General features: G+C 49.9%; 1 protein-coding gene across 1 annotated transcript in view; it reads right to left on the minus strand.

Moving 5' to 3' along the window:
- Positions 1 to 17,185, minus strand: part of ASTN2 (astrotactin 2) — a 572,108-nt gene that overhangs the window by 368,675 nt on the left and 186,248 nt on the right. The window contains exon 7 of the mRNA XM_026657253.1: positions 4,706 to 4,873. Within this exon, the coding sequence (XP_026513038.1) occupies positions 4,706 to 4,873 (168 nt within the window). The remainder of the gene's footprint in view (positions 1 to 4,705; positions 4,874 to 17,185) is intronic.

The following is a 17,185-nucleotide window of genomic DNA, read 5'->3' on the forward strand; positions in this document are numbered from 1 at the left end:
TTGTATGTAAAGTAAATCAGGTTTTTAAAATGTTTCAGAAGCTACATTTAAAATGCAGAGCCCCCCGGACCGGTGGCCAGGACCCGGGCAGTGTGAGTGCCACTGAAAATCAGCTCATGTGCTGCCTTTGGCACGCATGCCACAGGTTGCCTACTAGGAACTTGTAAGGCAAAGGCTAGTATGTCAATGCACTGCTGCCCTTCACAGCATGGACTGCGTGGACCTGTTCACACGTGTGTCACAGGCCCCTCGTACTGCTACAGCTAAAGGAGATCCCCTTTAGTTCATGTGGAAGAGGCCTGTGCTTCTGGAGCAGAAAGGCCCGAGTCCTCTCCCTGCCTATGGCTGTGACACCCCAGGGGGACATGGATTGACTACAGGGCTCTACCCTTCTATCCCACACCCAGGCTTCATTGGATGGTTACAGCAGGAGTTCTGGATTCCAGTCCCAGCTTTGTAAATGATTCACTCTAGCTCCTTGGGCCAAACCCATCTCCCCTCACTGCCTCAGTTTACCTACCTGTAAAACAGGGATTACAATGCCAAGCTGCCTCGCAGGAAAGAGGCTTAACTAATGCCTGTGAAGCACTTTGAGACCTTCAGAGCAGAAATGCTACGCAAGGGCAAGGGGCTGTCACTAGAAGTGGGGTCCCTCATGCTATGTGGGTCATTCTCCCTCCTGATTCTAGCCGTCACTTGCCATAGGACCTCTCCTCCCACCAATCCTCTATCCAGCTGGGGGAGTGGGGGGTGGGAGGCCTCTAGCAAACCATCACTCGGGATCCAACAAGTTTATAAAACCCCTCACCTGAAACGGTTGAAATCAGACACAATTTCTATTACACAGCAGGACCCCAGGACTTTTCCCCTCAAAATGATAAAATGCCACTTAAAAAAAAAATGCTGACCCATGAACAGTTTCTTCTCCCACCCACCCCTCCCGAAACACTCCCCTACCACAGAACTTTCTTGCCAAGTAGCCATATCACAAACATACTGGCCACGATTGTCACCGGTGCCTAGAGATTCTGACTGTCTCAGTTTTGGGGGGCTCACTCAACTCTCCAGGTTTTCAAAGGGTGAGTGTTCAGAATTCCTGAGAAACGGGTCACTTTACACACTCTCAGAGTTAGGCTGCCAAAATCACTAGTCCCGTTTTAAAATCGTGGCCAGCATCTTCCCAACAGCAACACTCTATTCCTGTTTATCAACTGGTCTGGAGAAAAGATGAGATCCGCTTTGCAATTTCTGCCCTTGATCTCTCCTTGCTGGGAAAAAAACAGGAGAGAGGTGCTTAATTTTAAGCTTAAGGTTAAGAATATCCCAGTTGAGATCAATGCTGCTCATTGACTCACCTCCCCGAGCCTCCGTGATGCAGTGCTTGCGACCAACACTTTCCAAGACCCCGGAGAGAGAGAACATATGTGCTGAAATAAGCAGGCATAGTCAGGTGAGTCAAGAGCAGCAGGACAGGCTTAAGAATAGAACACTTCTTCATGGTAGGTCCCCGTGCTCAGACACCTCGTGTGCCAGATCTGCTCTCTCAGCCTTCCTGGTCTAGCTGTTCCCAGGCCTTCACGAGCTCCCTGTGGTTGGACTAGACATTACAGGCGAGGGCTGAGCTCATCCTCTCTCTGTTGCTCACGGCCAGTAAGCCCCTGTCAGGGACTTTGAACTGATTTATTTCTCAGCCAGATCAGCGATACAGCAGGGTGCAGGACGGCCGCTACTTGGATCAGAAAGGGACCCAATCCGCCCATCTCTCCACTGATTTCTACTGCACTCAGTAAGGAGCGGATGCTCCTTTTGCGGGATGTGCCTGAGGAACATTCTTGGCAAAAGGGCAGAGGCAGCCAGCGAAGGTGGACTACAGCACGTCAAAGGCGCAGAGCAAGCCTTGCTCCATTCCCTCGGACTGAGTTCTGTCATCCTCTGCTAAAGCACGGCAGGGGAGCCAGCAAGAGGTACCAGCTGCTCTCACCGGCAAGAGAAACATGGGCTGCAGCCGTTGTACAGATGGGGCCAGCAGCACTGCAGAGACCGCGAGAGAATTAAACCAGCTCTTTCAATGCCAAGGACAGCATGGGGCTTGCAAACGGAGCTGCAGGGCTTGGTCTGACTGGGTAACTGCATTCTGCCTCCATACGGTCTCCCCGCAGTTTCAGCTGGATGGAGAATTCTTTACTTGCTTCTCTGAATTGTGGTGTACTTACAATGGGCTGCCTCCCGCCCCAGAGGGTGACTGCGCTTCTCTGACAGCTGAAATGATCTCTCTATATAGTTTACAAAGGGCTTTGAGATATCTGGAGGGAAAGCTTCTATGTACAGATCAGCCCTCCTTGCTGGGCTGGTTCTTCCCTTTTTCCTGGAAGTCTTGATACTGAGGGTTTGTCTACACAGGGAAATTGACCAGCATAGCTATAATGGAAATATTATCCTGCTATTCCTATGCTGGTTAATTTCCCTCTGTAGACAAGCCCCGAGAAAGAGAAACACTTAGAAGGGAATAAAACACATCTCCTCCAAACTACTCATGGACACAGATATTTGACCCGCTCTTGAGAACACAACCCAGCCTTAAATGACTCAAGTGCCTGATGTTTTATAACGGCAAGTCCCTCCCCCCCTTGCTTTTGGGACTCCTTTCTCCCATTATCTGGGCCAGGGCAAAGCATCTCCCGGATCCCAGATGGTGTTTGTATCTCCACAGCCACAATGGCCCCTGACCTGTGTGGGGTGGCAACTTCCTGAGACAGGAGCAAAGAAAATCAAAGCAAAATAAATTTAGCTTGAGCCCAACTCTAGGCCCTGCTCACAGCTTGGTCAGTTGACAGAGCTCCTCTTCCACATCCAGAATTGGGCTGCTCCAGTGCCCCACAGTGAACAGTGTGACAGCCCCAGCAGCGCACTGAGAAGTGCCCTTCATTAATGAATGAGCAGCTAAGACAAGGTCTGGTGCCCCCACCTAAAATTCAGCCCTCATGAAGCTGCCAAACAGATAAGCACTAGCCTCATGCAGTCACTCTCCAACTGGTGTATCTGGTGCCACTGCCTCCCGTTGTGGTCATTGCAAAAAGATGGAAAGGACACAAATTGCAGCAGCCTTGATGTCAGCCAGAAACAACTCTGCTCAGGAAGGGAGAGAGTCTTGTGGGGGGGGGGTAGCTCAGCTGGAACTCAGTGGTACCAGATGACAGAACAAGGAGTAATGGTCTCAAGTTGCAGTGGGGGAGGTTTAGGTTGGATATTAGGAAAAACTTTTTCACAAGGAGGGTGGTGAAGCACTGGAATGGGTTACCTAGGGAGGTGGTGAAATCTCCTTCCTTAGAGGTTTTTAAGGTCAGGCTTGACAAAGCCCTGGCTGGGATGATTTAGTTGGAGATTGGTCCTACTTTGAGCAGGGGGTTGGACTAGATGACCTCCTGAGGTCCCTTCCAACCCTGATATTCTATGATTCTATGACATGGAGAAAGCTTTCACAGCTGTAAGTGCTGAAAGAGTTGAAAATGCAGCCCCCCTTTCTTCCTCACAGGCTGCCATGGGGTAAGAGCGCATTCCAAGCCTGATGGCCACAAACTGCCCCTCTTCAAATCCAGCCAGCAGAAACCTGAAAACAGAATCCCACCCTGCTGCTGGGGATTTGTGGCTCTCCCTAGCACCGGCTGCACAAGAGCTGGGGTGGAAGGAGGGGAAGGTCTGATGCTTCTCCTTCAATGAGCCAAAGCTTATCCCATTTCTGTTCCGGGAGGCAAGGTTATTTGCATGCTTTTTAGATTCAGCTGCAGGCAGGGAGTTTTATCAGCGCCAAGGCCACTTCCCTCCAGCCAGCCAGGAAAGCATTCCAGGGAGAGGCACCGGGAAATGGTAACTCTCCCCGAACCCTGCAGAGGGCACCAAGGGCCCTCATCAGCAAACCAACCACAGCCACAGAGCCATCTTCACATGCAGAGCGCCCGCTCCCTCATTATCAGCGCTGGCAGAAAAGGAGGTGTCAGTGGAAAGTGACCTGATAAGGAGCTTTCAGTTGGCCAGAGCCATGAGTTTATTTGCTGACAAGTTTTCTTTTTAATTCCTTTCCTTTATTTGCTGGATTCTTTTCAATTCCTTGCTAATTACAGGCTCTGGGGACAAGCTTCCCACAGCTGTGCTGAGAGGCATTAGGGCACAGCACACAATTGCACGGGCTTGCAGTTTCCGCAGCATCTCCAACAAGACTGTGATCCTGATGCCGTGATGTGTGTGGACCCTGCAGGGGAAGGCTATTCAGATGACGGACAACTCTCAACAGCAGAGTAACTCCTCTCCCTCACAGTGTCACGCTGGAGAGCTGACAGATGTCTAGCACAGTAGGGTCCTGGTCGATGATAGAGGCTCAAGGAACTACCACAGTACAAATCATAATCAAAAGAGAGACCATTTCTAAGTTAGAAAAGACAGTACTGTACCCCCCTTTCTAACTGCGTGCTGGAGAGCTGCATGAGAGATCATTGCTAAATTACGTCATTGTGGAAGGGACAGTACCTAGCAGCCCAATGCTCAAGGGCTGGTAGAGCAATCGTTCGTCGGTTATGAAGGACTGCACTTCCACCAGCACAGACACTCTTAATACCAAGCAAAAGTTTAGGCAGGCAGAGCCTGCTACGGATTGTGTAGACAGACACCTCCAACGCTTCCCCAAGTCTCTTGCCTGCCGCTTTCCACTTACCCGTCTCTGGATCACACAGCTGCTCACAGGCATCGGTGGTCCTCTGCCCACAGAGATCTCTCACCCAGGGGGAGGTGGCATTAATCTGATAGTAAAGAGAGAGCTTGGCTGGATTTAACCAGTCAGAGATGTCCAGGTAGCTTCCCTCGCTCACAACAAAACTGCTTCCTGCAGGGGGAAAAACAGGGAAAGGGGCAGTTTGTTAGTCGGGTGTAATCAACACTCCAAGCACTTCAGCATAGCTGGAGAGGGTAAGAGGAGAAGAGGACAGACACCTCAGACAAGATCCCTAATGGTTTGCACACAGCGTGGGTAGAGCATCATCATGTGACCATGCAGTTGCTCTTCCCACTTCCCTCTGGGCCCAGCTGTGCTATTTGCAGAAAGCAAACTCTTGCCAATCTCATGTGTAGTGCATCAGATGCAACTGTGCCGAGCAGCCTCCTCTGTGACACTCCAGAGTTACCGTCCCCTGGTTTTCCAGAGCGATTCCTGCCAGGAACGGACGATTGCTCCCTTGCTCCGTCTTCTTGATCCTCAACAACTCCCCAAATCACACAGAGCCCCGATGCACGAATATTCACACAAAGGGTCTTCTGGGGGCTAAAGAATGGAAGGAGCATGAGCCGTAGATGTCACTCTCCTCTTTCATTGGTTATTTGGCCCTTTCCACCCGTTTTGCTCCCTTCCACCCCGCTTACTGGAGGGAACTATCTTCCCCAGGAGATGGGGGAGCTCAGGGAGGAGGATTACTGCTCAGATCTACAAACAGGGTGTTGGGGCTTCATTGCATCGCATCGGCCCAACCCTATGTCCTCTCACAGCCTGGTGAGCTACCAGAGCTGCTTCCCACCACCAGAACCAGGCTGTTCCACTGCCCTCAGTGAACAGCCTGAGAGCCGCAACAGAGCACTCAGGAGTACTGAGAACCCCCCACCCCCGAATGTGAACCTGCCGTTCAGCTCAAATCTGCATGAATTCGCCCTGCTTATACGACACTAGCCCAGGACTCAGAAAACCCAGATTCACCACCTGGCTCTGCCAGACTCCCTGCCCCTGGACAAATGGCTACATTTGTTCCCCAGCTCCTGATCTGTAAAAGGAGGTGAACACTTCCCCATCTCATAGGGTGGTGTTTCTGAGGTCCACGGATTCTAGGGAGATGAGGGCCATATACGTTCATAGACAGCAGCAGCAGAATGCACCACCAGATAGCTCTTGGCTCAAAAGGCATGAACCTGCCCCATATGCTACTTCCCCTGAAAAGGAGCTCGGTGGAGCTCGAAAACTCATCTCTTTCACCAACAGAAGTTGGTCCAGTAAAAGATGTTCCTTTTTTTTCCCCCCTCACTTCCCCGCATGAGCAGCCTTCTCTCTCCTGAAACTCCCTTCCTCCAGAGGTCAGTGACTGAAGTAAATTCCTGCCAAAACCCTTTTCCTAAGAAATCTGATGTTTCTTTATTTGTGAAATGTATCTCTCCCGCACCCCCACCCCCACCGCCTTGTGGGAATTTGCATCATCTAATTAGCCAAATAGATTTTCAGTTCAGCCCAATCATTTCCTTATCTAACATCTGAAGCCCAGCATCGCTAGGGGGATTTCACAGACGCAGAGGTCCTCATTAACTCTGATCTTCAATTACATTGATTATAAGACTGCGTCTGTAAGAGTGCTGCACAGATCAGAGGTGAGGCAGGGAACCCTGGCCATTAAAAGTAGCATTTGGTGAAGTAACAGGTGTAGAAGACACCAAAAGCAGGGGATGGAGGCCACTGGGAGAAGACACCTTCAGAGAAGAATGGTAGAAACAGATGTACTTTGTGGACTATAAGAGAGGCCTGGAACTAATTTGTTTCTTTCCTTTCGATTTCCAGGTCTCAATATAACCTTTAAAATAGAGGGCAAAAATGCACTAGATTTTTGAGGATTCAGAGCCTTCCAAGTGACTCCCCAGAGTGAGAGTCTCTACAGCACCAGGGTTTATCCCTTTGCCGCACAGAAGACTCACACGACTTAATAAAGGAGTCAGTCTTTAATTTCCAAAAACATTGTGTGAGGTTTTCGTCTCCTGTCTCCCATTAGCACCAGTGGAAGCCAAGCGATTAACGAACCCCCTCAGGATAAGAACCAGCCCACATGCATCCGTTTGAAAATTAAAAGTTAATTGCCATGGAAATGAGGATTATCAAGGCCTAGTGAGAAAGAAACCTCTCAATCACCTTCCTCCTGCCGCACCCATGAAAGATTTATAAAGCAGGCGTCTCAGTGCAGGTGCTTAAATGAGCGGCCTGGGAAAACCCAATGAGAAATAAGTGCCGAGTTCTCAGCAGCTCCAGTTGATTTCAATGGGAGGTAGGAAAAGTTGGCCACTTATTTAGGTGCCTATATTTGCATATTGGACATTTATACAATTTACAGATATGTACGTGTGGGGGGGTGTTTACACATACACACTTTATATATTCGTATATGCAATATGTATATTAAAAAAAATCTTGGGCCTTACTTCCATTGTATTTAAACTGGGGGGGAGGGCGGCTTTGAGAACTACCCAGGTATATTCCATGAGGGCACCTGAAGGGAAAATTCCCCCCGCCCTAAAGGACCGAGCAACGACATGGACCAGCACACTACACTGTCACCAAAGCTCTCTACCCTGATTTAAAATGCAGCCAACCCCAAATTAATAGAAACAAAATCAATAGGCAATAAACTAAGAGCAACAAACTAACCAAGAAGCAAAACAGAAATAAAAAGGCATAAAGCTAAGTTTAAAAAACACCAAGACTATTCAAAAGGTATAGCAGCATAGAGACAGGTATTGGGGGGTGGGGGATAGGTTGAAAGTGGAGCTAGGTATCCAATACCCATAGAATTTCAGGCTCCTTTGAAAAACCCAGCTGGAAACCGCGTGTTTGCTGTTGAGAGGCAAGTAAAAAAGAGAAAAGAAGTTTATGCAAGCACTATACACGGCAACAGGCGAACATGGCACTAACGGGGGACTCCGAGAGCCCTTTGGACTTGCAGAATTCAGGCCAATGGCCATGTAAACTGGGAGATCTATTCTCCCAAACACAAGACCTTTTCACAAACCCACACACGCATACATGTATTTATTTCTCTGTCCACTCACAGACCAGCTTATGCACAAGCTAGTGCAGGTGACTAGGAGACCTGTTCCCCCAGCTCAGATTGTCAGGCAGGCTCACGGGTATCCTCATCACCTTCACACTTAGTCACCCCCAGGCAAAAAGGGTGTGTGTATTGCCCACTCACCCAGATTTATTGGGCAAGGGGCTTTTGGTTTCTGTTGCAGGAGCTCTCAGCCCCACATCTGTCTGTTCCCTGCCCAGAAGCTAATTCTGCCCCCAACCCAACAGTTCAGTCCCCGTTTCCCTCCTGCAGCTCCTGGGGCTCTTCACTCCCCGTCTCCCAGGCCTGGGGCTCGTAGCTGTAACAGGGACCCCTCTCTCCCTTCTAGCAGGAAGTGGGGGGCAGCTCCAGGGGCTCTTTACCCCCCCTGGAGCTGCCCCCCCACTACCCAGGCTGGGTAGGGCAGGGAGGGAGAGCAGAGGAGACACCTTGTCCCATTGCTCACAGGAAGGGAGGGGAAGAAAAGAGCCCCCCTGAGTTGCTGGACCCTATCTGCTCCCTTCTCCTCTTGTGAGGCTGGCTTAAGGTTGTTGGGTGCAGGGGGACAGAGCTCTTCCTGCAGGAGCTCTGGTTGGATGCTCTGCCCCAGGAGATGGGCAAGAGAGTTGGAGTTTCTCGTGTCATCACCAGTCTAGGCTCCGGCCCTGGCTGAAATCCCGTCACTTATGAAAAATCAGGAGAGCCGCCAACACTGAACTCTAAAGAACGGCGAGAAACCAGAGTCAGGCCTCCGCACGGTCCCAGCTTTCAAGGGACTGTCCCGCTTTGACCTCCAAATCTACCTGCCCCGGTTAAAGCAGAACATTTCCCGCATTGAGGGCCCCCCGCAGCGGGGAAGACGGGGCAGTTTACTCTGGATCCCCCAAACTGAGAGGCATTGTGAGCGGCACACAGGGTCGCCGCACAGCTCAGGTTCGGTCCGGCCACCCCTCCATCTACAGTGGGGTGGCTGGGCCAAATTTGAATGGTGCTGCAACCCTATGCACTAGGTCGCAACGCCAATTAAATCTGGCCCGTCTGCCCCTATGTCTCCATTGACAAAGGGGCAGATGGGCCAAACCGAAGTAGTGCTGCGGCTCACGTTAGCCATGTGAAATGTGCGGAAGGATTCATGTCCTAGAGCTGAAACTTTGGGCCCACCGAAGTCCATTTCAGAACTCCCATTCACATCAACTGTGCCAGGATTTCAGCTCAGCCATTGGTCCCAAAATGATCAAGGTATTTAGCTCAGTGGTTTGAGCATTGGCCTGCTAAACCCAGGGTTGTGAGTTCAATCCTTGAGGGGGGGATTTGGGGATTTAGTTGGGGATTGGTCCTGCTTTGAGCAGGGGGTTGGACTAGATGACCTCCTGAGGTCCCTTCCAACCCTGATATTCTATTTCCCAATGCTAACCAGCTACAGTCCCAGAGACGTAAAACATCACTAGCATGCAGGAAGGAAGGGTCTTTTGTTCTGGAACAACTCAACATTATTCAATGGAATTCACCCGGCAGGTAGAACGTTCGGGCTCAGGACCAGGCTGTCATTAACGCTAGGTCGTCCGATTGCATAAGGAAGGACAAAACAAAAACGAAACAGTGTCTACACAGAGTCCCAATAAATCAAGTAGTGACTGACGCGGCCCGTCTCCGCCGGCTGTGAGAAATGGAATGAAGGAGAGGCAGAGGCAAAGAAAGAGCATGGCTGGCACAGAGCATTTCAGCACAAAGCTACGTATGTCTTTTGGCCTCAAACATAGCTGTTTCCCAGAACTACAAGGTCCACAAAGACTTCAGGCTATTGTTTTGTTTGGGTTCCCCCCCCCCCCGGTCTCAAATGCTGATCAAAGTCAAGCCAGCTAAGGCAGCTTCAAAAGTTCATGTGTCTCATCCCGAGGTCTCCTTCAAAGTTCAACAAGACTGTTTAAGCTTGACAAAAGCGGCTTGAAGTTTTGACATTTCAAAAATTATTTTCCAGAACAAAAAAGGATAAAACAGCTCAGGACACAGATATCTAACAAGGGAACAGAACAAAGCACCAAAAAGGCAGCTAGAAAGGGTTGGCTTTTCTAACTCTCTCTCTCTTTTATTTTTAAGAGACAGATCATTTTTGACTTCCACTTAAAAATTGTATTTTCTCCCTTTTTGTCTCTTTTAGCCCATTGCTACTTCTTGGCCAGCCAAACGCCTTTTGATCTAAAATTAGCATTTCTTGCCTGACTGCTGTGGCTGGTCATATTAAACCCCTTTCTTAATGCTTCTGCCCTTATGAGGAAATCCCTATAGAATTATATCCCTGTTATGGAATTCTATAGGATGGTTAAAACAAACAAACAGAGGCAAAAATTATAGAAGAGGTATCCTCTGTTCAATTCTATAGTTATTATTAGTTTTATTATTGTAGCCCCTAGAAACCTGTCCTGGACCAGGACCCTAATGTGCAAGGTGCTGTACAAACACATGGGTACTTGGAATAACCCTTTTACATTTCTATAGAAAACTATTATTTTCATTCCTATTAAACAAGAATGGGCTTCTCCCACTAGGATACCACCATCAACTCTCCACTGACCGGCCCTCTCCCATCCCTATGCATATAAAATTTAAAAAGTACATTTCGCTTCTCAAAGTCATCACAAAGAAGCAGCCAAGGGACTCCATCCATGTGATCCAAAATACACTGACCTGGGAGAGAAAACTGAGGGGTGGCAAATCTGATCTCCCCTATGGGAGAGTGGGACACTTCACTCTCTGGAATTGGGGGGGGGGGGGGGTCTCCCTTTCTCCTTGAGTGTGTCCACCTGTCCTCTGGGGGAGAAAGAGGAATTCAATCCTCAGAGTCACTCCAGCTCTGGGGGTTTGATTGTGTAGAACACACGGGCCCGAATGGAATCCCCCAGCTGAATGGGGTGAGAAGCACTCCCTGTGCTTCCAAGGGGAACACGTGGGGGGAGGGCAGGAGAGAACTGGACCAGCATTTGGGAGGGAGGGGTTTGGAACCCAGATCCAAATCACTGACTGTAGTTGGCTCCTGTTTCCGTAAAGGGCCAAGGCTCAGATCCAAACTCAGTGAAAATTCAGATCCTGGGACTCCTGCAGATCTGACCTCTGTGGCTCGAGGCCGTTACTAATGATCACATTTTACACCAGCCAAAGCTGAAGCCACTGAAGAGTCTCTACAAGTTTTAAATTAGTGATTAAAAACCTGTGTAGGTCCACAGCTGACACCAGAACCATTTCTCCTGCGGGAGGAACTGAGTTTTATGTTTAATTGTTAAAGCTCTCTTTATGGACAATTATCTGTGCCATTAGCAGCGCGTCTCCGAATTTTGCTGGAGATTCATCTGTTCTTGACGTTTTCTATGGAGTGCTTTGCAATGGCAGTTTCCAAAATGAACCCCCCTGGCCTGGTTATAACTACGCCCCCCATGCTGTCCTCCACTGCATGGTGTCAGTCTTGCCCAACGAGGGGCCATCTGTTTGGGGAAGAACACCGCGCGACATCCGCCATCCCAGCAAGTTGCTGCTGCTGCCAGCTCCTCCAGTCAAACTCTGCATGGAAGCAGGTAGCCAAGAACACCCAATTGGAGAGTCCGTCCCTAGGCTAACGCGCCGCATCAGCTGCACTGCGGAGACCTGAAGGAATAAAGATTCCGGAGCTGGGCTCAAAGTGGCATAATTCTGCTGAGTGCGGAGGAGGCTGTCTCAGAGGCACGTTCCCCTCTGTAACTAAGGAAACTGAGGCAGCGGCAACCATTCCACCCCGTCTCTCCAGGACCCAGAGGGTTTGGCTAGTCCAGATCTCAGGCCCTTCCAGAGTGGGCCAGGCTGCTGCCCATTGAAGGACAACAGCAAATCCTCCAAAAGTCTTCATGTTTCCAGGTAAGGCCTCCGCCCTTCCCGGCATTCACCTCAATCCAGATCTTAAAATTGGCTCGTATTCCCCCCCGATGACATGAGAAAGCAAGGTTATTATTATTATTATTATTATTAGCAGCAGCAGCATCTTAGGTTTCTAATTTGGCACCTCTGAACCCAGTGGAGGCTGAAAATGAAATCAGATTATCAAAGGAAAGCTTCCACTTAATTCTCAGAGCCTCCCAATGGTCACGGCACAGCCTTGGGCCATTGCCCAACCACATTCTCTGGAAGCTGGACAATCGTTCAGAGAAATCCAGCCTCACTCTAATTGTTCCGCAATGTTTATGAAGGCCAGGAGATGATAAAGGCTCAAACAAGATGCATCTGCATGTCAATGGAAGAGATTCTGCAGCCAGGCACCAAGAGCAAACGTCCTCCGTGCTGTACAGCACCAGAAACAACAGAGTGAGTGAAACATGCAAACTCGAGATGCTACGGGATGAGGAAAAGAAAACGTATGCTCCGCACTCATCAGGAGAGAATTCGATATCCAGAATATTTCTTGCTGAAGGAATTTTTTTAAAAGGCCAAGTTTTCCGTACGTCCCTGCAAAAACTGGGAAAGTTTTGTTCCGCAGTTCGTCACCCCGCCCCAACACCCCACCCCTGTTGATCAGCTGTGGAAATTAACCATAGGCTGGCTGCACACATGTATTCCACAAGGACCTCCCCCACCCATCACCCATTTGACATGTCGTGGTGCTACCTTTCTTCCTCTCTCCCAGTTAAGGTTCCCAATAAGCTCCCCTTTGCCCCAAGATGGCAAAGCCCTTCTCTGCACCTTGCCTGCCCGGTTCCCCCCCCCCCCACTCTGAAATCGAAACTGACATAAGTGACATTGAAGCTGCTGCCCTTAAAAAGGTCGCAGGTGACCAGATTCCAGCCTGCAGCACTGGCACGTTTATCCCCACACCCCTGTGCCTTGAAGGGGATCCGATGACAGGCGTCACACCTCAACGTCAAGCTCCTCCTTGCTCACAGTATAAAGCAAAGGAGAGAGGAGGGGCGCTCACCTGCCCTCCCAAACTGAGCTAGCAACCTGGGCTTCCTGGCTGGGTGGCCTTGCCTGTTGCAGGCAGCCCTGTCTCTCGCAAGCCGCTTTTTTGAGGGAAGGAGGGAGGGGGAGACAGGCAAGCAAAGAGAGAACATCTTGGGATCAGAAGCCTGTCAAAGGAACGATAAAAACATGATGTACTTCAGTCTGCGGAATCTATTAGCTCTTCATACAAAAAGTGTTCATGCTGGAAAACAGCCTTTGAATCCCTTTGATCTGGGCTGATACAGCCCACAAACTGTTGTTAATATTTCGAATGAGCATCCAGTAAACGCGGCAGCTGTTTGCTTACAGTTTGTTACCAGCCGAGTGTACAAGAGCAAGGCTATGCTTTATTGTAGAAACCACGACGACTTGATGATTCAGAGCCCTCACGTACCCCACGGGTTCCCAGAAATGCAAAGGCATTCAAGACAAGCAGACCCTCGAAGACGGTCTCTTGAAGAGAAACATATATTGCCTGGGTCAATATATTTGAACAGTGTCCCTAGAAGGGGAAAACACTGCTTACTGTGAAGTGTTTGTACAGGGCTTTACATGATTAAATGCAACAGCGTGATTGCATATTCAGGTATTATCAAAGGGAAAGCCTGGTTCAATGTCCACTGAGTCCATCTATTGATTTCAATGGGATTTGAATAAGGGTCTAAGCAGGGTCCCAGGTGACAAGCAAACAGGAATAAGATTCCCTGTAGCAGTTTGCAGTGGTGAGACAGCTACATGAAGGGTCAAATCTTGCTCTCTGTTTCACTGGTGTAAAGCTGGAGTAAATCAGTGGCTTAACTCCAGATTTATCCCAGTGTCGCCGAAAGCAGAATTTAGCCACAATGCCAGAGGAAATGCAGCCAGTTCCCCAGATTGTGAGTCTAACGCTTGATGTTAATTTCATATGCAAACGCATGCGCGGGGCATGCTGCGCACACAAGACTGAAACGGCTGAGGAAACAAACTGATGCCTGGTCACCACGGAGGGCGGGAGAAGAGCGACCGAAAGCAAACAATTTCAAGCAACAAATTTAATTAAAAACAAAATGAGACGTTGTTGCAAGCCCAACGTTGCAGCCCGAGGCGCTCAGGCAGCCTTCGGGGGAAGTTAGCAAAAGCCGCTAATCGCTGCCCGCCGGTCCACAAGCATAGAGGAGACGATCATGTGGGAAGAAGATAAATAATTTTCAGATGAAACAATTGGAGATCAGCTGCATGGCAATCATGGAATGGCATTTGTCGGGGGGAGGGGGGGGAGTTACATCTTATTTAAGATCCTGCTGCCCTTGTAAGGGGGGTTGGGCTTGGACCTGGAAAACCTCATGGGGTTTTCAGCCTGTTTCCCCCTCCGAACAAATGGGACAGCGAGATTCAGCGGAGCATGCCAGCTAATAGCAACTGGATTTAAGGGCTGCTGCTTTGGCCCTGATTTCAGGCACCAGTGTAGCTGCCCCAGTGCAGATGGGAAAAGCTGCCATCAGTGGAATCTGCCCCCCTTGAAACTAGGGTAAAAGTGCATCACGGTGCAAATCGCTGCTGACAGCTGTTCAGCCCGTCTGCTGCAGAGGTACCAGCTACACCGGGGGTTGAAATTGGGGTAAATCTCCAAGGGGGGGCAGGGTCTAAATGTTTGGGTGGGAGGGAACTCCACTGGAGGGGGAGGGGCTTGGCTCACTGCTCTGGCTGGTCCAACAAAGTCCAAGCCCACTGACTTGGAAGGGCTGGAGCAAGGACTATCTTTTCTCGAGGTTTGCTGGAGAGTGGACGGGATGGAGAGGGGAAGCGGGTGTGTGCTTGAAAAAAACGCTGCAATCCAGGTCTGTTTCCTTTCCACTATTGCACGTGCTTTGAGTTCCACAATGGGGCCTCTTTTATAACCCAAAGACCCCTCCAGATTGAACATCGCTCCCTCCTCATGCTCCCCTCCAGAAAGTCTCACCAACATCCCCCACTAGCACAGCCAGATGTAAACGCATGTCCCTGCCGTATACAGGTTGTGAAAACAGGAGGGTTTAATGGATACCACATTTCAAACTGTTGTGCAGCAAGGACACACTCTAGGCAAAGTCCTCCCGGGTCTCTTTCTCCAGCCGTGGTTTCTCTACAGGCAGCTCTCCACTTGAATCTCTACATTTTAAAAGATTCCTTACAAGAAAGAACCATTGTGAGTGCATAACTGAGGAGTGGCTAACATATTCTTAGGGGATTTTGACAATTCAACCAAGGGGCTCTTTCTTTTCTGTTTTTTTTCCCCCTTCTTTCTTGCTGCTGATAAATGATGCTTTAAGTAACACTTAAAGGTTCAAATCCTCACAAAAGCTACTCTGTAGGAGTCTATAACTGTGATCCTGCTCTGAAATTAGAATGACATCTTCCACTCAGCACGGGGTGAGGTGGTGGTAGGATCTCGGAGTTTCTGACAGTGTGGGCTGGAAATTTGGGAGCAAGTTGTCCCAGGCTGGGGGGAGGGAGATTAAGAGAGAGGAGGGAAACTCCTGGAAGTTCCCCTCATGGAACGGCACCCAAATATTTTGGGGAGAAGAGAATGGGGCTTGACCACTCGTGAAATGAAGGAGGGGATTCCCCACCAGTGCTCATGGATCCTTCTGACAAAAATAACGCAGATCCCAGGAGATTCACAAGAGGACTCGTCCTACGCAATGAATCTGGGACACCATCCCACTGAAACAGGTCTCCATTGGAGAGGTACTGCCAGGACATCCCCCATGGGCAGCTGCCCCTAGACCCCCACCCTGAAAGTGGGCTGCATAGAACCGGGGGGAGTCCCACAAATGGTCATAGCAGCTTAGCGCATGAGAGGTGAGTGGGTTTTTTTTTTGTTTTGTTTCAGGTTGTTTTCTGCAAGTTGGCTGCCTGGCTTAGTTTGGGGGTTGGGGTTGAGTGGTACCTTCCGTCTGAGTGCCCTGCTTCTAAGCCCAAGATCCCACTATGGCAGGCTACCCAGGGACGGTGAGCGATGTGCCACAGAGGCAGCGGTGCAGCGCAGAAGGAAATAGACTCACACACAGGCCATCTGCCCTTGCTCCTTCCCACCACGACTATTTCAATGTAATTACCTGTGCTCTACCATTCCCCTGCATCCTGGCAAGTTGTAATGGAGCCAATTCCCACGTCGGACGAAACCCCACAAAACATGGGGATTTAAATTTTAAAAGGTCTATTACAAATATTTTAAAAAGCAGAGAGGGAATCCAGAGAGCAGCAAGTCGCCTGCGCCAAGGACCCTCCAACCTCTCCGACACAAGCAAGCACTGGGAGGGGAGACGCTCGCTTGCAACCGGCTTCTACTTATTTGGCTGCCCCATAAAATTGAGGCAAAGCAGCGATACAAACCTGAGGCTAATTGTTCTGACAGGAGGAGAAAACAAACAAACAAACGAAAGAAAGAAAATGAACGGAGAGAGAGAGAAAGAAGAGCAATAAAGATGGTTTGGTTATTAAAAGCCACCTGGTGCAATAGAGTCTCCTCCGCCCCCTTTTGCTTTCGTTCGACATCGGTTTCCATTCCTGCCTTCATCCGTCTCCAGACCTCTGCAGCTCCGATTGGCTCCGCTGCCTGATGCTGCAGCTTGCTCTGGGGGTGGCTTCTCTCTGAGGCCCTGTGGCCCTCATCGCTTGGCTTTTATACAAGCTGGCTTTGGAACGTGGCACATCTGAGCAAGCTCCCATTTATCTGCGGCAAAAGGACTGGGTTGGTTTGTTTTTTCCAGCCTCTCTCTTTGACAGCGTTTCTTGTAGAGCTGAGGATGCTGGTAGCAGCGGCTCCACTCTTAGATTTGCCGCGGCTACTGGCTTCTATTAAGAGACTGTGCCTCAAAGAGGATCTTTGAGGCCAGTCTAGCCGCACCCCTGGGACTGTGTTGAACAAGTGCACCAGCCCCTCCCCCCCTCTTCCTCAGAGGCTGGCTCGTCCCTCTGCAAACACCAGAGCGTGCTGCTGACGGAGCCTTGAGTATTTATGTGCGCGGCAACATCTGAAAGACGTTGCGCACATGGTTATGGCTCACGCAATGCTCTGTTTTAACACCGATCAAAGCTCCAAAGGCTTGTCTAAGCCTGGGAAGTTTGAATGGGGGTCATTACATCCAAGTAGCTACGGTGGCACACACCCCTGATGAAGACGCTGCACCAGTGCAAAACTGCGCTTGAACTGGTGCAGTACAGCCCTGTGCGGGACTGGTGCAGAGCCCGGCAGTGGGACTAGGATTCGGTGGGTCCTGCTGGACCCACTGCCATAATAGCCGGAGTGGGACGGGAGCGGGATTACAAATAGTCCCGTGCAGGGCTCTGTGGTGCAGCTGATCCCAGTAAAAGGCCAGGGTCGAGTCACTTATGTAAGCCGCATCTTTTACCAGGGCAGGGCATCT

The sequence above is a fragment of the Terrapene carolina genome, unplaced genomic scaffold, assembly GCF_002925995.2.
Source record: "Terrapene carolina triunguis isolate 2854851 unplaced genomic scaffold, T_m_triunguis-2.0 Scaffold238, whole genome shotgun sequence".
Lineage (NCBI taxonomy): Eukaryota > Metazoa > Chordata > Testudines > Emydidae > Terrapene > Terrapene triunguis.